This window comes from Acomys russatus, chromosome 19 (assembly GCF_903995435.1).
Source record: "Acomys russatus chromosome 19, mAcoRus1.1, whole genome shotgun sequence".
NCBI classification, from domain to species: domain Eukaryota; kingdom Metazoa; phylum Chordata; class Mammalia; order Rodentia; family Muridae; genus Acomys; species Acomys russatus.
Window position 1 is genome coordinate 16,952,787 of NC_067155.1, and position 26,369 is coordinate 16,979,155.

At 52.2% G+C, this 26,369-nt stretch overlaps 1 protein-coding gene across 1 annotated transcript; it reads left to right on the forward strand.

Annotated features, from left to right (window-relative positions):
* On the forward strand, window positions 1-26,079 carry Coq8b (coenzyme Q8B). The gene is made up of 15 exons (XM_051162655.1): window positions 1-138; window positions 508-615; window positions 743-862; window positions 1,001-1,067; window positions 4,694-4,771; window positions 9,910-10,032; window positions 10,161-10,246; window positions 11,564-11,704; window positions 11,792-11,873; window positions 12,451-12,544; window positions 17,295-17,436; window positions 17,519-17,626; window positions 20,096-20,161; window positions 24,851-24,937; window positions 25,382-26,079. The coding sequence occupies exons 2-15, from the start codon at window positions 511-513 to the stop codon at window positions 25,682-25,684; spliced, it is 1,602 nt and encodes a 533-aa protein (XP_051018612.1). The 5' UTR covers window positions 1-138; window positions 508-510; the 3' UTR covers window positions 25,685-26,079.
* The last annotated feature ends 290 nt before the right edge of the window (window positions 26,080-26,369 follow it).

Genomic DNA, 26,369 nt, shown 5'->3' on the forward strand with positions numbered 1-26,369 from the left:
GTCAAGATATGCTGTGCTACCATTGGCTAGCTGATCGGAGGGGGCGGGCGTACAGACGTTCCCGGAAGTTCGAGAGGCCCAGCATGTGCTTGACCTGGAGCCTAAGCCTGGTGGAGCCGGTGCTTAGCAACCGAGGAGGTGCCCCGTAAAGGGGGTGTTTTTCTTTTTTGGGGGGTGGGGTGAGGTGGGCAACAAGCGGAGGAATTGTGGATGCTTAAAAGCCCAGGGTAAGGCGGCGCCTAGCAACCAGAGGGGCTCTGAGAAGGGGAGAGTAGTTCCAGGAAGATCTGTGGGTGTCTAGCAAAGGGGGAGAGCCCTAGCAACGGCCAGGCGCGTCTCAGAGGGGAATGGGGAGGCGCTTAGGGAAAACACGAGTTCCTACCAACGTGGAGGGCGGTAACCAGGAGAAACTTGGAAATCCATTAACAGGGAAGATGAGGTGGAGGGCCCTTTCAAAGAAGGGCACAAAACAGGAGGCTGAGCCCTGTGATCCTTATTATTTCTTAGGCAATGTGGCTGGAGCTAGGTGCCATGCTGCGCGGGACCTGTAGACCGCTGGGCAGGACTGTTCGTCTGTCCTGTTGGGGGGCCCTGGGACCTAGGCCCCACTGGTGGGTAAGAGGCTGGGGAGGGGGCCTCCAAGGGAAAGAGGCAGAGGGGAGCTTTGATGGGGTAAACTGATGGAGAGAGATCCGAAAAGGAAGACTAGCCCTCCGCCCTACTGAAACCCACATCCCCGCAGGGGCCATGTAGGAGTTGTTTGGCCCAAAGTGTTCATCAGGACCAGCCTGGAAGAGGCCTAAGTGAGGACGACATTCGCAGGGCACGCGAGGCCCGCCTCAGGAAGGCACCCCGGCCCCAGGTATCCCTCCTCCCTGAGCCCCCACTCACCCCTCCAGATCCCCAACCTAGCCATGGTGCTCTGGGAGGCCGCTGAGCAGCAGGTTGGCAGAGCTTTTCTGCTACCTTAACACCTTAGCACCTTTCTCCCCTTTCTCAGCTGAGTGATCGCTCCCGCGAACGCAAGGTGCCTGCCTCCAGAATCAGTCGCTTGGCCAGCTTTGGGGGTAGGTGTGGTTTGTGTGTGTGTGTCGCGGGGGGGGGGGGGGGGGGAATTTCTGTGTGACCTAGATCAGAAGCAACGTTTGCAGGGTGAAGCAAGGGAGAATCAGAGATTGGGGGTGGGGGGAGACAGGGGCACAGTGATAGGGGTCAAAATCTGCAAACCCCAAAAAAGCAGGAATGTTAACCTTAACACTTATTGAGAACCTGTAATGAGCAAGATTCTTGTACAGTGAATGCTTATTTCTTCTACTGATGGAGGGGAGGGGGCGGGGGGGGGGGCGACAAGCTGACTGCACTGTAGGACAGTGGCAGCACTGTTCAAACATGAGCGAAGTAAAGGAATTGTGTTGCAACCAACTTTTAAAAGAGGAGACGAAGCCAGGTCACCCACCACCCACTCAGCCATTGGGATGTAGGTTGGAATAGGAGAAAGGTCATCTCTGGCTGCATAGTGAGTCCGAGGCCACCTGGACGCCATGAGACCCCCCCCCCCCCCCCCCCCCCCCCCCCCCCCCCCGTCTAAAGGCAGGAAAGGGAAAAAAGGAGGGAGGAGAGATGGAGGAGCTGGCCATGGTGGCACAGGCTTTTGTAATCTCTGCTCTGGAGAGGCAAAGTCTAGAAGATGGAAAAGCCCAGTAGTGCATGCCTGGGGGTCCCGCTGCCTGAGAGGGTTACTGTAGGACCGCTTGAAATCAAGACCAGCCTGGCATCACAGACCTTGTCTCAGAAAAGAAAGAAAGCAGGGGGGGGGGAGGGGGAGGAAACAGCGTACAAGAAAATACAAATAAGTAGCTGAATGCAAATACATGTTTACACACGTGAGACATTGTTTATTTTGGAGGCGGGGTCTTACCACAGCTCTCGCTGGCATGGAACTCATCAATCCACCTGCCTCTGCCTCCCCGAGTGCTGGGATTAAAGGCGTGCCCCACCACGCCCGGCTTGGTGTGCACACCTTTAATCCCAGCACTCGGGAGGCAGAGGCAGGCGGATCGCTGTGAGTTCGAGGCCAGCCTGGTCTACAAAGTGAGTCCAGGACGGCCAAGGCTACACAGAGAAACCCTGTCTCTAAAAAAAAAAAAAAAAGGGCACACACCACATACTTCCAAGAACCCCCCCAACATACAAAAGTTTTTTGCAATGATGTCTCCTGTAACCCTGTCTGTCCTCCAACCCCCGTCCCTGTTCCACCCTGCAAGGGTTCAGATAACAGGCCCTGCTGCCTACAGGTTATCACAGGTCATAGTTCAGGTTTTTTTTTTTTAAGTTGTTGGGTTTTTAAAAATATTTATTTATTATTATGTATACAGCGCTCTGCCTGCATGTACACCTGCAGGCCAGAGAGGGCATTAGATCACATTGTAGGTGGTTGTGAGCCACCAGGTAGTTGCTGGGAATTGAACTCAGGACCTCTAGAAGAGCTGCCAGAGCTCTTAACCTCTGAGCCACCTCTCCAGCCCCCAAAGACTTTATTTATTTAGTTAGTTCGTTAGTTATTAGTCTGCCTGCATGTGAACCAGCAGGCCAGAAGAGGGCGCCAGATCTCACTATAGATGGTTGTGAGCCACCATGTGGTTGCTGGGAATTGAACTCAGGACCTCTGTAAGAGCAGCCAGTGCTTTTAACCTCTGAGCCATCTCTCCAGCCCATAGCTCAGGTGTTAAAGCGCAGTTGAGCACCCTGGGAAGAGCCCGGGCAGTGGTATGCCCAGGGTTTCAGAGGAGAGGGACGTCTTCATCCTTTGATTGGGCAGTTTACTTGACTTCTTTGAGCTTCGGTCTCCCTTTCTGCACAACCTGAGCTTTTTTTTTTTTGGTCAAACACGTGTCACGGGGTGTGGGTACAAAACGACCTAACACAAGGGACACGCTAGCAGCAGTACATAGCGTGGAGATGCAGGGGTACACACAGCACACCTGGCAACTGCCAGCCGCAAGCTAGAGACAGCGACATTGAAAGAGGCAAGGGGCCCAGCGTAGCAAGTCTTTTTTTTTTTTTTTTTAATTTTTATTTGTTTATTTATGGCATATGAGTGTTTTTTCTGCAGAAGAGCGCATCAGATCATATTGTAGATGATTGTGAGCCACCATGTGGTTGCTGGGAATTGAACTCAGGACCTCTGGAAGAGCAGGCGGTGCTCTTAACCACTGAGCCATCTCTCCAGCCCAGCAAATCTTTTAGTGGTGGCACACGCCCTAAGTCCCAACACTTGGGCAGAGGCAGGTAGGTCTCTGTGAGTTCTAGGCCAGCCTGGTCTACATAGCCAGTTCCAGGCCATTGCGGGCTGCACACTGAGACCCCGTCTCCAAGAGGAGAAGAGAAGCAGAAGGGAACATGGAACGGGGGCTGTGTGAAGAGGAGGCCTAGGCTGTTGCGTCATGTTGCAGGGAGAGAAAGACATGGAAAATAAGGGACTTGGGCGTAGAGAGAAGGGCTGAGTGCAGTGGCCGTAGAAGTAGGAGACTCAGGAGTCCTGGTAACAGAATGAATTTAAGTCTAGCCTGGGCTACATGAGCGTGCCAGAAGAAAGGAAGTTGTAAACGGAACTTTTATCCACCTGTTTCAGTTGTCATCTCTGAGGACCACTGCCTCCTCCTGCTCACCTAGGCCTAGTTCTGGAAGCTTCTAGCCTCTGTACATCTAACCTAGGCCTAGAGTGATTTCAGCCTCTGAGACTTACTGCTGAATAAGCTCGCCCTCTCTTGTTCTTTCTGAGCCCTGGGCTGGCTGCTTCAGCTCCGCTGTTCTGGCTCCAACTCTCATCCCAGCTGACTTATTTAGTCTGGCTTCTCTCTTGGCCTCTGAATTGCTCTGCTTGGCCTTTGACTAAACTAACTCAGCGATCTGCTCTGATCTGGCTTCTTATTCTCTGGCTCACTTGGTCTTCACCTGAGTTCTCTCTCGTGGCCTGTCTCTCTGTTACTGTCCCAATAAAACTACTCTCTCTTCTCTCTCTCTCTCTGTATTGCCCCTTGAGTAGCTTCCCTTTCCTCTCTACTCTCTCTTCTCACGAGACTTGGGTGTATCCTATTCTGTCAAATCCTTCCCTGATTTGTTACTTTTTCTGCCACTAAATTAAACATCACTTTCAGACATGGGTGCTTGCTTCTACAAACTAACTCCTGGACCAAGCTTTTCTTTACCTGATACTCGCCCTATACCAGGATGGCCTTGAACTCACATCTGCTTGCCTCTTTCTCCTGGATTTGTATTTCAGCTGGATCACATAGACCTAAAAGGTCTTTGGATGTGATCTCTTGCCAAAACAGCCACGTTCTGAATTAAAATTCCTCTACAGGCAGGGAGGTAAGTGTGAGTCAGGATTACAAGTTCAAGGCTAGTCTAAACCACATTACCAGCTCTAGGCCAGACTGGCCAACTTAGTAAAAACCCTGTCTTAATTTTTTTTTCCCTCAGATCAGGATGTAGAGTTTTTGTTAACATCTGTGAGAGCCTGTGTTCGATCCAAACTACCAAAAGAAAATGAAAAAACTGGGGACTCAGGAGAGTTGCGTGCCTAATAACTGAGCAACAAAGCATCCCTAGACGTCCATTAGAGAGGCAGGAGAAAGGGTCTGAGGGAAGATCCCAGGTAAGCAGGCTCTCAGCTTCCTTTCCTGTCTTTCAGGGCTGGCTGTGGGCTTGGGTTTGGGAGCACTGGCTGAAGTGACCAAGAAGTCCCTGCCCGGAGGAAGTCCACAGCATGGTGAGTAAACCCACATTCAGCCCCTGGCCTGAGGGCCCAGGTTATAGGAGAGTTCTGCTTACTAGTGATGGTGTGTGTGTGTGTGTGTGTGTGTGTGTGTGTGTGTGTGTGTGTAGCTCAGCTGTAAATTGTTTATCTAGCATACAGAAGCCACGCACACTTGACAGCTTCCCAGGTACCTCACAACTGCCTGTAACTCCAGCTCTAGGAAATCCAGCGCCTTCTTCTGGCTGCTCCAGATTAGCACACAGGTAACACACACACATACACACACACAAATAGGAAACAAATCTTGTTTATTTTTCAGAACAGGGTTTGTCTGTAGCCCTGACTATCTTGGAAGTCACTCTGTAGACCAGGCTAGCCTCAAACTCAGAGATCCGCCTGCCTCTGCCTCCCGAGTGCTGGGATTAAAGAAAGGCTTTTAAAAAGCAAGATATTCTAGACTAAAATGAAATCAAGTCTGGCCTGGCTACAAAGCAAGTTCAAAGGAAGCCTGGGCAACTAGTGAAATCCTATTTCAAAATAAAAAAAATAAATCTTTTTTAAAAAAAGATTTATTTATGTATATGAACTCTTTATTTGCATATATGTTTTCATGACAGAAGAGAGTGGCAGACAGAAGAGGGAACCAGAGTCCATTACAGATGGTTGTGAGCCATCATGTGGCTGTTGGGAATTGAACTCAGGACCTCTGGGTGAATAGCCAGTAAGTACTCTTAACCACTGAGCCATCTCTCCAGCCCCAGGTTTGTTATTTTTTTAAAGATAGGGAAGATTTTTTTTTTTTTTCTCATTTTGAGCCCTGGCTGTCTAGAACTTACTATGAAGACCAGGGTGGCCTCAAACTCACAACCTGTCTCTCTACTACTTACTATTACTATCTGCCTCTGCCTCCTGAGCACTGGGATTAAAGGCATACCCCACTTTGCCTGGCTTGTGAAGAGATTTTTTTTTTTTAAGTTCTCAGCAAGTCTAAGCATGTAGTTCAGTGGTAGAATACTTAGTTGGCAGGTATGACTTTCTGGGTTCAAACTCCAGCACCACAAAATACAGCGAGCACTCTAAAGATAGTGTTTATGTGGCTGTGGTTTATTGATACTTTATTAGAGAGATTGTAACTGCAAGTTTAACTTCTTTTTTTTTTTTTAATTTATTTTTTTATTTTATGTGCATTGGTGTGGGGTGTCAGATCACCTAGAACTAGAGTTATAGACAGTTGTGAGCTGCCATGTGGGTGCTGGGAATTGAACCCGGGTCCTTTGGAAGAGCAGACAGGATTCTTAACCACTGAGCCATCTCTCCGGCCCCAAATTTAACTTCTTAAAATTTGATCTGTCATCTGGCTGGCTGTCTATCTGTATATCGAAGCAGGGTCTCTATGTAGCCCTGACTGTCCCCCACTTGCTATACAGACCAGACGGGTCTCACACTCACAAAGCTCCACCTGCCTCTACTTCCCGAGCTCTAAGATTAAGGGCCATGAATTTCTGGGCCCTTTGCTCAGGCTACTTAAGTGCTGTACATAGAGGCATCCCCTTCCACCACCATGGGCATATCTGACCTCTGTGCATTGACTGTATGCCAGGAGGATGTACTGTGTGTCATCTGTATGCCAGGAGGATGTACTGTGCGTCGACTGTATGCCAGGAGGATGTGCTGTGTGTCGTCTGTATGCCAGGAGGATGTGCTGTGTGTCATCTGTATGCCAGGAGGATGTGCTGTGTGTCATCTGTATGCCAGGAGGATGTGCTGTGTGTCGTCTGTATGCCAGGGGGATGTGCTGTGTGTCGTCTGTATGCCAGGAGGATGTGCTGTGTGTCATCTGTATGCCAGGAGGATGTGCTGTGTGTCGTCTGTATGCCAGGAGGATGTGCTGTGTGTCGTCTGTATGCCAGGAGGATGTGCTGTGTGTCATCTGTATGCCAGGAGGATGTGCTGTGTGTCATCTGTATGCCAGGAGGATGTGCTGTGTGTCGTCTGTATGCCAGGAGGATGTGCTGTTGTGTCGTCTGTATGCCAGGAGGATGTGCTGTGTGTCATCTGTATGCCAGGAGGATGTGCTGTGTGTCATCTGTATGCCAGGAGGATGTGCTGTGTGTCGTCTGTATGCCAGGAGGATGTGCTGTGGTGTCGTCTGTATGCCAGAGGAGGATGTGCTGTGTGTCTTCTGTATGCCAGGAGGATGTGCTGTGTGTCATCTGTATGCCAGGAGGATGTGCTGTGTGTCGTCTGTATGCCAGGAGGATGTGCTGTGTGTCATCTGTATGCCAGGAGGATGTGCTGTGTGTCATCTGTATGCCAGGGGGATGTGCTGTGTGTCATCTGTATGCCAGGAGGATGTGCTGTGTGGTCGTCTGTATGCCAGGAGGATGTGCTGTTGTGTCGTCTGTATGCCAGGAGGATGTGCTGTGTGTCATCTGTATGCCAGGAGGATGTGCTGTGTGTCGTCTGTATGCCAGGGGGATGTGCTGTGTGTCATCTGTATGCCAGGAGGATGTGCTGTGTGTCATCTGTATGCCAGGAGGAGTGCTGTGTGTCATCTGTATGCCAGGAGGATGTGCTGTGTGTCATCTGTATGCCAGGAGGATGTGCTGTGTGTCGTCTGTATGCCAGGGGGATGTGCTGTGTGTCGTCTGTATGCCAGGAGATGTGCTGTGTGTCATCTGTATGCCAGGAGGATGTGCTGTGTGTCATCTGTATGCCAGGAGGATGTGCTGTGTGTCGTCTGTATGCCAGGAGGATGTGCTGTGTGTCGTCTGTATGCCAGGAGGATGTGCTGTGTGTCGTCTGTATGCCAGGAGGATGTGCTGTGTGTCGTCTGTATGCCAGGAGGATGTGCTGTGTGTCATCTGTATGCCAGGAGGATGTGCTGTGTGTCGTCTGTATGCCAGGAGGATGTGCTGTGTGTCGTCTGTATGCCAGGAGGATGTGCTGTGTGTCGTCTGTATGCCAGGAGGATGTGCTGTGTGTCAGTCTGTATGCCAGGAGGATGTGCTGTGTGTCGTCTGTATGCCAGGAGGATGTGCTGTGTGTCGTCTGTATGCCAGGAGGATGTGCTGTGTGTCGTCTGTATGCCAGGAGGATGTGCTGTGTGTCGTCTGTATGCCAGGAGGATGTGCTGTGTGTCGTCCTGTATGCCAGGAGGATGTGCTGTGTGTCATCTGTATGCCAGGAGGATGTGCTGTGTGTCATCTGTATGCCAGGAGGATGTGCTGTGTGTCCTCTGTATGCCAGGAGGATGTGCTGTGTGTCATCTGTATGCCAGGAGGATGTGCTGTGTGTCATCTGTATGCCAGGGGGATGTGCTGTGTGTCATCTGTATGCCAGGAGGATGTGCTGTGTGTCGTCTGTATGCCAGGAGGATGTGCTGTGTGTCGTCTGTATGCCAGGAGGATGTGCTGTGTGTCATCTGTATGCCAGGAGGATGTGCTGTGTGTCGTCTGTATGCCAGGAGGATGTGCTGTGTGTCATCTGTATGCCAGGAGGATGTGCTGTGTGTCATCTGTATGCCAGGAGGATGTGCTGTGTGTCATCTGTATGCCAGGAGGATGTGCTGTGTGTCGTCTGTATGCCAGGGGGATGTGCTGTGTGTCGTCTGTATGCCAGGAGGATGTGCTGTGTGTCGTCTGTATGCCAGGAGGATGTGCTGTGTGTCGTCTGTATGCCAGGAGGATGTGCTGTGTGTCGTCTGTATGCCAGGAGGATGTGCTGTGCATCAACTGTATGCCACGAGGCTGTGCTCCTGCCGCATGGGGTGGTCAGCGGGTGTTCAGAACTGTGTAATGCTCTGCTTCTTTCCCTGGAGGGTGCACCTTGAGGAAGAGCTGCACTGAGTGTGGACGTGTGCTTTTCTAGATGCTCGCTGCCTGTTGGTCAGAGGGCTGTGCTAGCACGCTCTCATCCGACATGGCTGAGTTCAAGTTGCTGCTCATATTTGCCAGTTCTTGGTATTAATATTTTACATTATCTCCTCTGGTGGCTGTGCAGTGGTGGTATAGTGGTTAATAGATTGCTGTTGTCGTTGTTGTTGGTTTTCCCTCTTAAAACAGGGTCTCCTGTAGCCCAGGCTGGCCTTGAACTTGCAGAGATCCTCCTCTGCCTCTTGTCTACTGATTACTGGGAGTGCAGGTGTCAATTCCTATACCTAGCTTTTTAAAAAAAATATTACTTTCCTTTTATTTATTTATTTTTTAATATTTATTTATTACTATGTATACAGTGCTCTGCCTGCACATACACCTGCTCACCAGAAGAGGGCACCAGATCTCATTATAGATGGCTGTGAGCCACTGTGTGGGTGCTGGGAATTGAACTCAGGACCTCTGGATGAGCAGTCAGTGCCCTTAACCTCTGAGCCATCTCTCCAGCCCCCTTACTTTCCTTTTAATATTTAATATTAGCACTCAGGAAGCAGAGGCAGGAGGATTTCCATGAGTTTGAGGCTATCCTGAGCTGTATTGTATTGTAAGGGTTTTTTTGTTTGTTTGTTTAATTTTTTGATTGTTTGTTTGCATTGGTTTTTCAAGACAGGGTCTCTCTGTGTAGCCTTGGCTGTCCTTGGCTTTGTAGACCAGGCTGGCCTCGAACTCACAGCGATCCGCCTGCCTCTGCCTCCCGAGGGCTGGGATTAAAGGTGTGCGCCACCGCACCCGGCTTCCAGCAGTAGGTTTTATTTGTTTACATGTTTTATGTATATGAGTATAACACCTGCATGTACACCTGCTCACCAGCAGAGGGCGCCAGATCCCATTACAGATGGTCGTGAGCCACCATGTGGTTGCTGGGAATTGAACTCGGGCTCTCTGGAAGAGCAGCCAGTGTTCTTAACCACTGAACCATCTCTCCAGACTGTATATTGTAAGTTTAAAAAAAAAAGTTAAATTGGAAATGGTGTCCACTATACATGCACATATTTAACCCCAGCACCCAGAGGCACGTGGATTTCTAGGAGTTGGAGGCCAGCCCGGTCTAAGTCAGCCAAGGGGGACTTGCTTTGTAGACCAGGCTGGCCTCGAACTCACAAGAGATCTGCCTGCATCTGCCTCCCGAGTGCTAGGATTAACGGCGCGAGATGCCACGCCTGGCTGACAGGTTCCTTTTGTGCACCTAATACTGATGCTCACTTCTCTCCATAGAGGGCGGCTCTGGACTGGGCTCCAGCCCTTTCCTTTCCGAGGCTAATGCTGAGAGGATCGTGCAGACCTTATGTACAGTCCGGGGGGCTGCCCTCAAGATCGGCCAAATGCTCAGCATCCAGGGTACAACGTGGCCCTCAACTCCTGGCCCGTGACCTCATTTCCACCCCACCCACCCCCAGCAGCAAGCCCTGATTTCGGGTGCCCTCCATCCCCCTCACTGTTCCCCCTTGTCCCACTGTCTCCCCAAGACAATAGCTTCATCAGCCCCCAGCTTCAGCGAATCTTCGAGAGGGTCCGCCAGAGTGCTGACTTCATGCCCCGCTGGCAGATGCTGGTGAGTGTCCAGTTAGGGTGGATGGTGACTGGTAGGTAGCCCATGTCACTGGAGTACACAGATCCACATGCAGTCTGTAACACATTTAGTTTATATTATGCAAAGCTATTAGGCCTGTTCCCGTCCCACATGAGCGACATGTACATTTGAGCCGTGATTGGTTAAAGGGGATGACGCTAGGATGTGATGGCATACACCTGTAGTCTGTGGCACACACCCGTAATCCGTGGCACACACCTGTAATCCGTGGCACACACCCGTAATCCGTGGCACACACCCGTAATCCGTGGCACACACCTGTAATCCATGGCACACACCTGTAATCCATGGCACACACCTATAAACCATGGCACACACATGTAATCCTGACTTGGAGATTGAGCTATGGGATCAGGAGTTCAGGGTCATCCTGAGCTACATAGAGAATCCAAGGCTAGCCTTAGACCCCATCTCAGACAAACAAAACTGAAGACAAATTTATCCGTAAATAGGATAGCATCACGCCTGGTACTAAGTGGAGGCCGGGAGCTGTTCTGTAACTGTATAAGGGCGTAGGCTCCAGCCCCACGGCTACCTACCAGCTATGTTCTGCTCCCTGCTCTAAACAGGCCAGAACCACAGGAAACCCTTTTTTACCATGTTACTTTATGACTCTGACAAGGAACGTTACCAATTTTCATTAACCATCTGCCTGGGCGTGGTGGCGCCCACCTTAAATCCCAGCACTCAGGAAGCAGAGGCAGGAGGATCTCTGTTAGTTTGAGGCCAGACTGGTCTATAGAGTGAGTTCTGGGCCACACAGGACTTCACAGCAAGACCCTGCCTCAAAACAAAAGAAACAAACAAAACAAAAAAGCCAATGTCGGTATTCTCGTGAAATTCCTCTGTGTCTTAGGAGTTCCTTCCCACTTTTCTTTTTTTTTTTTTTTTGTTTTTTTGTTTTGGGGAGGGTGCAGGTTTGAGACAGGGTTTCTCTGTGTAATTGTCCTGGCTGTCCTGGAACTCTCTTTATAGACCAGGCTGGCCTTGAACTCACAGAGATCCTCCTGCCTCTGCCTCCCATGTGCTGGGATTAAAGGCGTGTGCCGCCACCGCCTAGCCCATTTTTCTTAATAAATGTACCTGTATCTCCTCGGTTCAAAAACAAAGTGAAACAATAATGCCTGGGCCTCAGTTTCCACATCTGTAAAATGGTGCATTTGCTAAGAATGAATGCCAAGGTTGCTAACAGAACAAGCTCCCTCACACACAACAGTACAGGGAATGAACTCAGCTGGCTGGAGCCATGACAGCAACTGTCATGTTTGCACCTTTCAGAGAGTTCTAGAAGAGGAGCTGGGCAAGGACTGGCAAGACAAGATGGCCTCTCTTGAGGAAGTGCCATTTGCTGCTGCCTCCATTGGGCAGGTACACCAAGGCGTGCTGAAGGATGGGACTGAGGTGGCCGTGAAGATCCAGGTGAGCAGGGAGGCTGGGCACGGTGGGGGTGGGCACCGTGCTGTCCCCGAGGCGTGCGTGACTCCCACCCCTCCCCCCTCCCGACAGTACCCGGGTGTTGCCCAGAGCATCCAAAGTGACGTGCAGAACCTTCTGTCCCTGCTCAAGATGAGTGTGGGCCTGCCAGAGGGTAAGGTGCTCCCTTCTCCCCCCACCAAGGGAGGGATGCCTAGAGGGGGGACAGGCTAGACTGAGGACAGCACTGTGAGTCTACGCATGTCACACACACCACACGGGTGGCAGGAGGACACCAAGTGGGGAAAGCTCCAGGAGAATGAGTGTGGCAAAGACACAAGATCAGATCAAATGCACGGATGGCAGACAGACAGGTGTGCAGGGCGCGAGGGAAACACGGACGCAGAAGAGAGGAGTTACTGGGCAGCACGCTTGTGTTGGGTCACGTGAGAGTTCACTTCTGAGCCGGCTCTCCAGCCCAAGCACTGTAGCATGTCTGTAATCCAGTATTTGGGAGATGGGGACTGGAGGATTAGGACATCAAGGTTAGCGATAGCTGCATATAAACTTGGGGGCCAGCCTGAGTTACATGACAACCTGTCTTTAAAATGGGGGGAGAGGTAAAGGTGTGAAACAAAAGTTACATGGACAGTGAGACACCTATGAGGGGCCTGAGAAGACAGGGAGGCCTGAGGGTTCAGGCAGGGGGCAGGCAGCCATCCTCAGCTGCCATGGCTGCCCCTTTCCCCCAGGCCTGTTTGCCGAGCAGAGCCTCCAGGCCTTGCAGCAAGAGCTGGCTTGGGAGTGTGACTACCGCAGAGAAGCCGCCTGTGCCCAGACCTTCAGGTAAGCCGACACCCCCTGCAGGCCCCTGGGACTTCCTTCCCTCCTGTCTGGGCTGAGTTGGACTGGGGATATAGCACTCAGTAGCCTCTGGCAGTCAGCATCCTTCCAAGGGACCACAGACTTTTTTCTTTCTTTGGCGCTTTTATCTGTCCTTACTCTTGCATGTCCTCTGGGGACCTGAGCTGGTCACTCCTCTCAGTGTGTCAGTTTGGATCTCTGTCAAATGCATAGGCACTGTGTTTTCACAAAGGGCCTCGATTGCACCGTGGGATGCTGCTGACAGACCCGCTAGCTCAGAAAGGGCAAGCAATCCTGCAGCATCAGGGCAGAGCACCAGCGCCAGACTGCGCCTTCTACACAGTAGATGGGCAAAAACCCAAAAGCCAGTGCTAATATCTGGGAAGCCTGGACCGCGAACTCACAGAGATCCGCCCACCTCTGCCTCCCAAGTGCTAAGATTAAAGATGTGCGCCATCAGGCCAGCTCAGCCTTATTTATTTTTTAACTTTATTTTAAACCAGGCACAGTGATGTACACCATAATCTTAATCCCTGGCAGGCAGAGGCAAGTGGATTTCTGTGAGTTCAGGGCCAGCCTCATCTACATAGGGAGTTCCAGGCCAGCCAGGACTACATAGTGAGACCCTGTTTCAAAACAACCAAACCAAACCAAACCAAACTCCTTTTTTTGTTTTGTTTTTTGTTTCTCAAGACAGGGTTTCTCTGTGCAGCCTTGGCTGTCCTGGACTCACTCTGTAGACCAGGCTGGCCTTGAACTCACAGAGATCCACCTGCCTCTGCCTGCCCAAGTGCTGGGATTATAGGCGTGCACCACCATGCCTGGCTTTGCTTTATTTATTTATTTTTGCCAAAATTTCTTTAGTTTCTTTTGTATATGGATTTTTTTGCCTACATGTATGTCTGTACACCACATGCATGCAGTATCCACAGAGACCTGAAGAGGGCGTTGGATCTGCTAGAACTGGGGTTACAGATGGCTGTGAGTAGGTGCTGGAAATTGAACCCGAGTCATTGCTGCTGCCCCTCTCTTGCTGAACCCAGAACTCCCTGATCTGGCTGGTTACCTGGCCAGCAAACCCTCGGGACCCTCCAGTGTCTGTCTCCTCGGTGCTGGGATCACAGGCATACACTGCCATTCGTGGCTGTTTCATATGGTTCTGGGGATCAAAGCAAGTCCTTACGCTGTGTAGCAAGCAGCTTACCTACTGAGCTGTGTCCTTAGCCCCCGGAAGAACCTCTTTGTCACACACCCAGCAACCTCACCATTGGCCTCCTTGTTAAATTCTGTGGGCGTTTATACTGTTGCCATCAAAATTTTCTAGACTGCTCAGAGCCCCAACGTGCACGAGCCCCAACCTGGAAACCCAAATCTATCAAGTCTGTTCAGCAAGGTGGATAAGTAGGCTGTGGTCTTGCTTTTGAGCCAGGCTCTCACTGTGTACCCCCAGCTGACCTCGAACCTGCATCAGTCATCCTGACTCTGCCTCCCAAGCGCTGGGATTACAGGTGTGCCCCACACCTGACTGTGATGGTGTTTTCAATACTACTGGCTGAATCTTTTTAAAAAAATTATTTTAAGCGTATGTGAGATTTTGGATTTCCCCTGGAGCTGGAATTACAGGCAAATGTGAGCCACCCAATGTGAGTGCTGGGAATAGAACCTGACTCCTCTGGAAAGAACAGCAAATGTGTTCCCATCCATCCCTCCGGCCACCCCACGCCCACCCCACCCCTTGCTGGGCTGGCCTGCACACCCGACCCTGCTGCCTCCACCTCTCCACTGTTAGGATTACATGCACGTGCCACCACATCCGGGTCTCGATGGCAGGGAAAATGAGCAGACTACGGCTGTAGAGAACAGTGTGGCCACGGCTTGGAATTACGGTCACGCGCAACAGTTAACAGTTCAAGGCCGAGGATGTAGCTCAGTTGGTATCTGCAAAGCTTGCATCGTGCTCTGGTCCGATCCCCAGTGCCACGTAAGCTAGGTGTGGTGGCTCGTGCCTATAATCCTAGCACCAACATGGTAGAAGCCGGAAGAAGCTCAAGGTCATCCTCTGACGCATAGCTGAGTTTGAGGCTAGCCTGGGCTACATGACACACCGTCCCCCAAAGCAAAATAAACAACAAACCCAAAAAAACAATAAGCAACAGGCACCTCTGCGGCAGAGCTCACAAGTCGGCTGTGTCTCCCAGCATGCCAAGCTCAGGACACTGGGTGAGGAGACAGTCGAGACAGTAGTCACACCAGGTGTCTGTCCTGGACCCTGATGGATGCGGGCTTCTGTCTCGGGTCAGCCCTTCCCAGGCTTTGTGGCCTGGTTCTGTTCAGTGGCCTCAGGAGAGCATCGTCATAGGGGAGGTGTGCTGATTAAATGCTTTGCACAGGCCTGGCTCTTGAGAAGTAAAGCCAGTGGCAAAGAGGACAAATAGGACTAAATACCAACCCGACGTAGGACCCTGTGAAGCCAAGTGACACCCCCGTTCTCCCAGGATCCTCCAAGGCCTTGCTTGTACCTCCGGTACCTGCCCATCTGCCTTTTCCCAGCATCCCTCACTTCCTCACCTCCTGGCCGATTTAGATGCCTTTCCCTCAGTTTATACCCCGTCAGTCTGTTGGCCGTGGCTTTTGGTGAAGGGTTAGGCCTGAGGCTGGCTCTGTCCTCTATCCGCCCCGGCCAGCACTGTCCAGTGCCAAAACAGAGAAGGAAGGACTTTATCGGAAGGTGACATATATACAAGTGTGCTTGTGCATATGCAAGGCGTGCAGAGGCCAGAGAGCAACCTTAGGGCCCATCTGTTTTTTGGGACAGAACCTCTTTCTGGCCCAGAGCCTGAAAAGTAGCCTGGGCTGGCTAGCCATTGAGTCCCAGGAACCCACCTGGTGCTGTTTCCCCATGGCTAGGATTACACTTCTGTGTCCCACACCTAACGTTTTTAGGTTCTGATAAAACCTGGGGCCTCATGCCCGTGTGGTGAGCACTTTACCAATGGAGTGATCTCCTTGGCCCTTGTGTTTATGTTTGGGGGAGAGAATGCCATATGTCCCAGGCTGGCCTCAGATTCCCTGCGTGGCTGAGGATACCCCTTGAACTCCACCGCTCCGGGTCATGAGCATGTGTCACCACACCTGGGTGTCAGCGGTAGACTAGGGACAGCGCCAGCAGTCCACTTGCTGGCCGGCCTAGGTGCTGCTGGAAGGAACGCCTGCCTCTGGTCATACACGGCCTGCCTCTAGCTCCCAGTTGCTAGGCTCACAGGCGCGCACCACCCCGTGTGGGTCCTTTTATTTACTACTGTTTAGAGCCCAGGGCCCTCCTACATCTACAGGGGACACCCTCCTAGACCACCACTACCAGCCCCCCACCCCCCGCAGTGGATGCCGGAAACCCAGTTAGTCCCAAACCCTGTGTAGACTGCTCTCTCCTGTGCACAGGTGCGGCGAAGTCAAGCTTACACGTTAGGCACACTGTTTTCCTGCAGCAGCATACTTGCGTCACTAGGAAGACTTCTGTTCCACCTTTGTTCAAACTGTCATCCTCCTGCCTCAGCCTTCTGCGTGTGGGGATTACCGGCCTGTGCTACTCTATCCACTGTCTCACTCACCTTAGCTAATCATCTGTCACGAACTGTGCCTGTAACTTTGGCAGCTTGTAGTGAAACTAGTACAGATTTTCCCTTCATTACAGTCTCACACGTAGATTTGTCCTCACTGCCGGCCAGAAGAGGGCGCCAGATCTCATTACAGATGGTTGTGAGCCACCATGTGGTTACTGGGAATTGAACTCAGGACCTCTGGAATAGCGCCCAGTGCTCTTAACCTCTGAGCCATCTCTCCAGCCAGCATTTTCCTTTCTTTTCTTTTCTTTTTTTTTTTTTGTTTTTTGAGACAGGGTCTCTCTGTGTTAGCCTTGGCTGTCCTGGACTCACTTTGTAGACCAGGCTGGCCTTGAACTCACAACGATCCGCCTGCCTCTGCCTCCCGGGTGCTGGGATTACAGGGGTGCGCCACCACGTCCGGCTGCATTTTCTTTTCTTAATTGACATTCCTTTTTATTTTGTGGATATGGGTTTTTTGCGTTGTCTGTGCACCATGTACATGCAGTGCTCACAGAGGCCAGAAGAGGGCATCAGATCCCCTGGAACTGGAGTTACAGCCAAGTGTGAGCCACCTAGCCGTGTTGGGAACTCAACCTAGCAGCCAGTGCTCTTAACTACTGAGCCATCTCTCCGACCCGCTCCTCTTTTTCTCTCTTGATTGCTTTTTGAGGCAGGGTGTCGTCATGTCCTCTGGCTGACCTGGAATGTGCTGTGTCACAGAGGCTGACCGCAAGTCCCCACCTCCTGCCTCCGCTCTCCACAGCTAGGGTTACGGACACACGCTAACTACCACATCCAGCTTAGAACTCTCCATTTCAGCCCACAAGTACCCATTTTACCACAAGTAACTGAAATGTTGCAATTGGAAGCTATAGAGTGGGCAAGGAGTCTCTGGTGACCCCAAGGAGCGAGCAGTGGCTATCACCATAAAGCCATCGACTTAAAAACTTTGAAAAAAAGAATTTGTAATATTTAGTGTGTGTGTATGTGTGTGTGTGGGTGGGGTGGGGAGAGCCTAGAACAGAACGGCCTAAAGGGTTTCTCAGTAAAACAGCCAGTTCAAACTGAGCCTCTGGGCTCTAAAGCATGAAGCGAAGCCTCTCTCATCCCTCACCATCTTCCTGCCTCAGGAAGCTCTTGGCCGATGACCCCTTCTTCCGAGTGCCGGCCGCGGTACAGGAGCTGTGCACCACACGCGTGCTGGTCATGGAGCTGGCTGGGGGAATCCCTCTAGACCAGTGCCAGGGCCTGAGCCAGGACACCCGGAATCAGGTACTTCTCCGCGTGGGATGGGGCGGGGCCAGGAGGTCCAGGTAGGACACCCCACTGAGATGTCCTCTTCTTCTTCCTCCAGGTTTGCTTTCAGCTCCTGAGGCTGTGTCTACGGGAGCTGTTTGAGTTCAGATTCATGCAGACTGATCCCAACTGGGCCAACTTCCTGTACGATGCCTCCAGCCACCAGGTTGGTTCTTTTTCTTTCTTTCTTTCTTTTCTTTCTTTCTTTCTTTTTTTTTTTTTTGAGACAGTTTCTCTGTGTAGCCTTGGCTGTCCTGGACTCACTTTGTAGACCAGGCTGGCCTCGAACTCACAGAGATCCGCCTGCCTCTGCCTCCCGAGTGCTGGGATTAAAGGCGTGCGCCACCACGCCCGGCTAACCGGGCTGGCTCTTTGTGATATGAATCAGGGTACGTCGGCTAGGCTGGCTACTGTAAAGAGCATCTCCCCAAGGGCCAGAGAGACGTCTCAGTGGGCAGAGATGCTTGCTACCAAGCCTGATGGCCCTCAAGTCCATCCACGGGACCACGCGGAAGGAGAGGACAGACTCAGCAAGCTACCCTCTGACCTTCACGCGTGTGCTACACATGATATGACACACCGGCTGCTCTCACAGAGGGACCCGAGTCAGTTCCCAGCACCCCATGGCGGCTCACAGCCATCTGGGACTCCCAGTTCAGGGGACCCCAACACTCTCCTCTACCAGGCAATACAAGCAGTGCACAGAAATACATGCAAGCAGAACACCCATACCCAGACAATAAATCTTTTAAAAATACAAATGAATGAATGAACCAGAGCTAATACCACCATGAGAAAGCTATAAGTCATGGACAGTTAGTTACAGTTAACCACTATTGAAAATTTCCTGTGAGCAGGGTCTCTCAGTGTAGCCCAGGCTGGCGCTGAATTCCTGAGAGTGGGGGGTCTCTCAGTGTAGCCCAGGCTGGCGCTGAATTTCTGAGAGTGGGGGGCCTCTCAGTGTAGCCCAGGCTGGCACTGAATTCCTGGGAGCGGGGGTCTCACAGTGTAGCCCAGGCTGGTGCTGAATTCCTGGGAGCGGGGGTCTCTCAGTGTAGCCCAGGCTGGCGCTGAATTTCTGAGAGTGGGGGGTCTCACAGTGTAGCCCAGGCTGGCGCTGAATTCCTGGGAGCGGGGTCTCTCAGTGTAGCCCAGGCTGGCGCTGAATTTCTGAGAGTGGGGGGCCTCTCAGTGTAGCCCAGGCTGGCACTGAATTCCTGGGAGCGGGGGTCTCACAGTGTAGCCCAGGCTGGTGCTGAATTCCTGGGAGCGGGGTCTCACAGTGTAGCCCAGGCTGGCGCTGAATTCCTGGGAGCGGGGTCTCACAGTGTAGCCCAGGCTGGCGCTGAAGTCCTGGGAGCGGGGTCTCACAGTGTAGCCCAGGCTGGCCCTGAAGTCCTGATCTTTCTGCTTCACCTGGAATTGCAGACACGTGTCTCCAGGCCCAGCCTCTCTGTGTGTATAAAGCTTTAAATTATAGAATATTACTCGATATGGCCTTTGCTTATATACAGATAGATATGGGAGCTGTGCATGGGCAGCCTAGGAAAAATTAATTTTTAAAATTATTTTAGTTTATTTATTTATTTATTTATTTATTTATTTTTTTTTTAGTTTTTTTTTTTTTTAGTTTTTTTTTTTATTTTAATATTTTATGCCTATGGATACTTTGCCTGCATGTATGTCGGTGCACCATGCATGCAGTGTTTGGGGAGGCCAGAAGAGGGGGTCGGATCCCCTGGAACTGGAGTTACAGACAGTAGTGAGGCGCTGTGTAGGTGCTGGGAGTGGAACCGGAGTCCTCTGAAAGACCAGCCGGTGCTCTTACCCACAGAGCCATCGCTCTGGTCCTCAGGAAATTATTTGATGTTTTTAGTTTCAGGAAAGTGGTGACCCTTGGGAAAGGTCCTGGGAGTACACGGGTGAGGGAGGGACAAACCTGTGTGCGTGGTGCTCATGTTTTAAGCTGATTTGTGGGTATTCGCTTACTTTTTCAGCTGTCTTATTCTCTGGGTTATCTTAGGGGCCCAAGATTTGTATTAAAAGCAAATAAACTAGGTTTGTAGTGATACAGGCCTTTAATCCTACCTAGCATTCAGGAAGCAAAGGCAGCCTGGACTATATAGTGAGACTCTGTTTCGAAATACAAGAAAAAGCGGGCCATGGTGGCGCACGCCTTTAATCCCAGCACTCGGGAGGCAGAGGCAGGTGGATCTCTGTGAGTTCGAGGCCAGCCTGGTCTACAAAGTGAGTCCAGAACAGCCAAGGATACACAGAGAAACCCTGTCTAGAAAAACCAAAAGTCAAACCAAAACAAAACAAATACAAGAAAACAGAGGCTAGCACTAAAGTTTAGGCTTGGCCCCATATCCACACACAGGCCGGGGGTGTGGCTCAGTGGGGGGAGTGCCTGCCTAGAATTCACCAATACGGAGGGGCTGCTGTTAGAGCACCCACCTAGAACCCACCCACAAAGGCTGGGGGTGTGGCTTGCCCATACAGTGTTTGCCTCTAATCATCCCTAAAGGTTTGAGGTGTGGCCAAACAGCAGGAGAGAGGCAGATGCATCCTGGCTACTTCAGTGGGCAGTGGGATGTCAACAGCTCCTTACATTCCTGTCATCCCTTGTTCCCAGGTGACTCTGCTGGACTTTGGTGCAAGCCGGGCTTTTGGAACAGAGTTCACGGACCATTACATTGAGGTGAGAAACCAGGAACCTTGGCAATTCTGAAGGGTCAGGGCTCAAGCTACACAGTGAGGTCAGGGCAGAAGGACCAGTGAACTGGAACTAAGAAATATGGGGCTGGCCGGGCAGTGGTGGCACACGCCTTTAATCTCAGCACTCGGGAGCTGAGACAGGTGGATCGCTGTGAGTTCGAGGCCAGCCTGGTCTACAGAGCAAGTTCCAGGACAGCCAAGGCTACAAGGAGAAACCCTATCTCAAAAAACCAAAATAAAACTATGAACCACAAGCCGGGCGTGGTGGCGCACGCCTTTAATCCCAGCACTCGGGAGGCAGAGGCAGGCGGATCGCTGTGAGTTCGAGGCCAGCCTGGTCTACAAAGCGAGTCCAGGATGGCCAAGGCTACACAGAGAAACCCTGTCTGGAAAAAAAAAAAAAAAAAAAAACACCAAAACTATGAACCACTTAGTATTAGTATTACAAGGAGTATCTGACTGAAAGTGTTCAGGGCCACTCAGAGACCTGTGGTTTTGGTTTTGGTTTTTTCTATTTATTTATTTATCACGTATACAATATTCTGCCTGCATGTGTGCCTGTACAACAGAAGAGGGCACCAGATCTCATTATAGATGGTTGTGAGCCATCATGTAGTTTCTGTGAATTGAACTCAGGACCTTTTAGAAGAGCAGCCAGTGCTCTTAACCTCTGAGCCATCTCTCCAGCCCTCAGAGACCGGTTCTACGGGAGAAGTAACTGAGGCTTAGGGAGAGAATGCACAAAATCCCAGTGGGCCTGTGACTAGTTTAGGTCCGGGGCCTGTGTCCCAGCCCCTGCTCACCCCCCTTCTGATGGAAGGGTGCCCAGCCTCCACCTCACAGGAAGCTGTAGCTCCTTAGGGAATGCGTCCTCACCTGCTCTCTTCTTCCCTTCCCAGTCAGCCACGGTCAGCGGCTGCACAGGCCATCTCACTCACGTCAACACACGACTTGGGTTCTCCATCCATCTAGTCGTCACTGTCACTTGAGACAGTGAGAACCCTCTGGCCCAGCCCTGTTCTGGAGGATACCGGGGACAGTTGTCACCCCGTCACAGAGTTCAGTCTGTGTCCCACTACAGTAAGGACCCAGAGAGCTCAGGGCTAGGCTGAGAAAGTGGGGGGGACGGGGAGGGGCCATTCTGGGGATGTAGAGGAACCTGCCCCCGGCTTGAGGACTCCAGGAAGGCTTCCTGGAGGAGGAGATTTTGACCTGAGACCCGAGGGCTGCAAAGGACCAGTCAGGAAGAGGCTAAAAGCATTTCCAGATAAATGTGCAAAGGTCAAGAGGTATTTTAGTCACTGTTCCGTGGCTGTGAAGAGACACCGTCACCAAGGCTACACTTTAATTGGGCCTGGCTTACAGTTTCTGGGGCTTAGTCTATTAGCATCATGGCAGGATGTGTGGTGGCAGGCAGCTTTGATGAAGCTACATTCTGATCCACAGGCAGACAGACAGACAGACAGACAGACAGACTGGACGTAGCATAGGCTTTTGACACCTCAGAGTCTACTCCCCACCCACCCTGTGACTCAATTCTTCCAACAAGGCCACACCTCTTAATCTTTCTAATCTTTCAGAGTTCCACTCTCTGGTGACCTAGCATTCAACTATACGAGCCTATGAGGCCACTCTTACTCAGATGACCACAAGAGGGAATTTAGGAAAATCCTTTCTGCACGGTGGCGCTTCTGAACAGAAATGGTCATCCAGGGCCTGGAGAGATATTTAAGAGTACATGCTGGGGGTGCTGGAGACATGGCTCAGAGGTTAAGAGCACTGACTGATCTTCCAGAGGTCCTGAGTTCAATTCCCAGCAACCACATGGTGGCTCACAACCATCTATCATGAGATCTGGCGCCCTCTTCTGGCCTCAGGTGTACATGCAGGCAGAGCAGTGTATACATAATACATAAATATATCTTAAAAAAAAAAAAAAGTACTTGCTGATCTTTCAGTTGACCCAGTCACTCTGAAGAGACACCATGACCAAGGCAACTTATAAAAGAAAGCATTTAGCCGGTACTTGCTCATGGTTTCAGAGAGCTAGTCCATGACCATCCAGGCGTGAGCATGGCACTATAACAGTGGCTAAGAGCTTACCTTTCATCCACAGGCAGGAGGCAGAGAGCTAACTGGGCCTGGTGTGGGCTTTGGAAACCTCAAAGCCATCCCCCAGTAACACACTTCTTCCAACAAGTTCGCATCTTCCAGTCCTTCTCAAATAGTCCCACCAACTGGGGACCAAGCAGTCAGCATGTAACCATGGGAGCCTATGGGGGCCATCCTCAGTCAAGCCACCGCAGCCAGGGTGACCGCAGCCAGGGTCAGCACCCAGCACCCAAAGGGGCTCAGAACCACCAGCAAGCAGGAAATCCAGAGGGACCAAGAGGAAACTCACGTTCCGATTGGACAGGCAGGAGCTGGGTAGAGCCAAGCCATTCTGGGCCCTGCCTCAGGCCTCTCAGCAGTAGGTGCTCTTTTCTCCTGTGGAGCCTCCAAACGGTTGTTAGGAGGGGAGGAGTGATGGACAGCAAATAGCCTCCAAGACTCAGGCCTGAGCCCGTGGGGGGGGGGGGGCAGTGAGAAGTCACAACTGGGAGGGAAACCTAGTAGACACGGGGCCACGGGTGCTAACAGTCTTGAAGACAGAGGAGAAAGCGGTCTGAGACAAGGCGGGGGACACTGGCCTGCGGTCTTTTAAGGCCACCCCTTGAAAGGAAGAACTGGTGACATACACCCACACCCCATACACCCACACCCACACGCCCCCACACCCCCACATCCACACCGGCCATTTGAGGCACAAAGCCAAGGCTCCTTGAGTGCTTGAACCATCCCATTTCTAATCAACACTTCTGTCCAAAAACTTGGGCCACCTTAACCTTTTCCAATTTAAAACAAAACCACATCTACAAAGCCCTGCTGGATGGATGTGGTGGCCTATAAACAGAGGAGTTCGGATGCTCAACCAGGACAGGAGAATCAGGATTCAAGGCAAGTGAGACCCTGTTTGTCTATTTGTTTTTAAATGTATGAGTACATGTTACACACACACACACACACACACACCACACTCCCCCATGTGCCATGGGGACACATGGGTAGGTTAGCGGAGAATCAGCTAGAATCAGTTCTCTCTTTCCACCATAGCAAATAGCCTCCAAGACTCAGGCCCGAGCCCAGGGGAGCAGTGAGAAGTCACAGCTGGGGGGGGAACCTAGTAGACACAGGGCCACGGGTGCTAACAGTCTTGAAGACAGAGGACCTGTGGGGTCTGAGGGTCAAATTCAAGTTGTCAGGCTTGTCTGCGCCTTTACCAGCTAAACTATCTTTAAAAAGAAAGAAAGAGAAGGGGCTGGAGAGATGGCTCAGCGGTTAAGAGCACTGACTGCTCTTCCAGAAGTCCTGAGTTCAATTCCCAGCAACCACATGGTGGCTCACAACCATCTATAATGAGATCGGATGCCCTCCTCTGACCTGCAGGTGTGCATGCGTGCAGAACACTGTATGTATAATAAATAAATAAATCTTAAAAAGAAAAGAAAGAAAAAAGAAAAAGGGGCTGGAGAGATGGCTAACAGGTGGCCAGACAGCTACAGGCTACAACAGAATTCATCCCATGCTGCCCTCCCCGGGCACTGCAGTGGGTCGGTCGGTCGGTCGGGGTTGGACAGGTTCCTCTCCCTGCTGTGAGCCCGCCTCTTCTGCACCGGGACCCTAGCACCCAGTGACAGCAGTAGCAGCCCTCAGCTGGAAAGGTACTTCCTCTGCGGGCATTGCGTTGAGCGGCAAATGGTGACCAACGTCCCTTACTCCCAGTCCACAGATGAGAAAGCAGAGGCCCAGCTACAATTTGTCTAGCGTCCCCTGAAGCCAAGGGAGCTGTTGCGGGAGCCTCAATGCCTCCTTCTGCAGGACTGGATGGGAACCGAGTTCCACACAGGGATAGCCGAGGGCATCCAGGGTGCCATCTCTCATGCCCAGTGCAACTGGACACGGCTGGGATCCCTACACCCAAGGGGTTCAAAGCCCCAATAGGGGAGAGATGGCCTCGGGCAACCTCAGACACTGTCCCATCCTTGCCTAGTATCTGGACTCAGCAACAGATGTGACGCTGTGCTCTGTGCCACTCACCGTGGCAGCTTCCAGACGGTTCTGCATTCCCAGCGGATGGCAGAGCGCCTGACCAATTCCACCAGCAGGCTCTCAACAGTCTCGAGGGAGATAGAGCAGGGACTGAATAGGGAGAGAGAAGCTTCTAGGTGAAAGAGGGTACCCAGGTAGGTGAAAACGGAGGTAGATCTAGGTTGGGCAAAATACCCCCTCTCCACTTCCTCTCCTTCCTCTTTTCCTTTTTAACAGTGTTCTGTGGTAGTCCAGGCTGGCTTTGAACTCATAGCCCTGAGCCCGCCTCCTGAGTACTAGTATTGTAAGCACTGCCATACTCCCCTGGCTGGTTATTTCCTAATTATCTAGAACCTCCCTTGTAACTTGGTGCAGACCCCTTCACTTCCGGTAAGTGGAGGCAGGAAGATCAGGAGTTCGCGCTTATCCTCGGCTACAGGGAGTTGAAGGTAGCCCAGGCTGTATCAGACTCTGCCTCAAAACAAAAACCCAGACCCCAGAGTCTCCCTTGACCCACACGGCTCCCTGTCCTCTCGCACTCCAGGTGGTGAAGGCTGCGGCAGATGGAGACAGAGATCGAGTCCTGCAGAAGTCCCAGGACCTCAAATTCCTTACTGGCTTTGAAACCAAGGTTGGTTGCCACTGAGCAGCAAGGGGCAGCCGTGGCTGCCGCTCTGCTTTCTTTAGGGGGCTAGTGCCTTCGCGGAGGGCGGAAGGAGCCTCCTAGCTCCACTGAGCAAATGGAGAAAGAGTGAGAGGGAGCAGACTTCTGTCCTCAAGAGCCCAGGGATGAGCTGGAGGCCAAGTGGTGGTGGTGGAGCACTGTGTTGTCTATTCTAGGGGTCCTGGGTTTAAGGAGTGCTGGAGCTACTTGTCTGTAGGAAGCTGGGGGTGCTGTGGATGGGGGTGACGACTAATTATCTCTTAGGGTACCTTGGGCTAGCAATGCGAGCCTTCCACCACTGGGCCCCGCCCCGCCCCCAGGCGCTCACTGGTGGATCGTAGGCAAGTGAGTCACGCCCCAGCCCTTGCAGCTCGGCTCTTCTGAAGTAACCAGAGGCCGTCCCCACCCTAGGCATTCTCTGACGCCCACGTGGAAGCTGTGATGATCCTGGGGGAGCCCTTTGCTGCCTCAGGCCCCTATGACTTCGGGTCTGGAGAGACTGCTCGCCGAATACAGGGCCTCATCCCGGTGTTGCTTCGGCACCGGCTGCGCCCACCGCCCGAGGAGACCTACGCTCTCCACCGCAAGCTAGCTGGGGCTTTCTTAGCCTGTGCCCGTCTCCACGCCCACATCGCCTGCCGGGACCTCTTCCAAGACACCTACCACCGCTACTGGGCCAGTCGCCAGGCACTGCCACTGCCAGCAGCCTCCTGACTAGCAGGACCTCCCTGCCGACCCCACCATGACAGACTCCATCCAGGGGTGCCAGCGCCACAGCGGGCGCTCCCTTTCCCCTCAGCTCTGGTCCCGGAGTCTGGCTTCTTGCCTTTCATCTTCGGGCCCCTGGAGTTGGCGCCCTGATCCAAAGTGCGCATCCTGAGGCTGGGTGTCAGCAGATCCCTGCCTGCCACCATCTAAGTGAGCCCTGGGCCCCGGGTCTTCAGTGATCCACAGGCGTAGGAGGAGGTGGTGGCTGGTGGAGGCGGTCCTCACCTTTGCCTCCTTCGTTCCTCTAGCAGCTGCCTTCTTCCCGGGTTCCAGCCTGTGTTTTGGAAGGTGGGGGTGGGTGCTGCTCCTTCCTCTGAATAAAAGCACCCTTTCCCTTCCCCCAGCTCTTTTCTCTCTGCGCTAGGGGGAGGAGCTCACAGGCGGCCCAGGTGCAGATGGCCAGACACCCCACACACACACCCTACCCCCGCCTTGTCTAGGGCCATCTGTTGCGGGGAACCTCCTCCGCCCCCCCCCACGTGCTGACCACCTGCTCCAGGGGCTGTGGCAGCTGAGAAGTACCCCCCCCACCCCACCCCCAGCTTCAGGCTCCCTCCTGTTCCTGACAACCTCGCCTTTGCTAATGGGCCCCAGTACCCCTACCAGCTGCTTTGCCAAACCCACAGGACGG

What these genes read in the sequence shown, in the direction of transcription:
- Coq8b (XM_051162655.1), top strand. Translation starts at nt 511, where the DNA reads ATGTGGCTGGAGCTAGGTGCCATGCTGCGCGGGACCTGTAGACCGCTG. An exon ending in GGAAGGCACCCCGGCCCCAG is followed by an intron (nt 863 to 1,000) that starts GTATCCCTCCTC and finishes CCCCTTTCTCAG; the next exon opens with CTGAGTGATCGCTCCCGCGA. An exon ending in GCCAGGACACCCGGAATCAG is followed by an intron (nt 17,437 to 17,518) that starts GTACTTCTCCGC and finishes TTCTTCCTCCAG; the next exon opens with GTTTGCTTTCAGCTCCTGAG.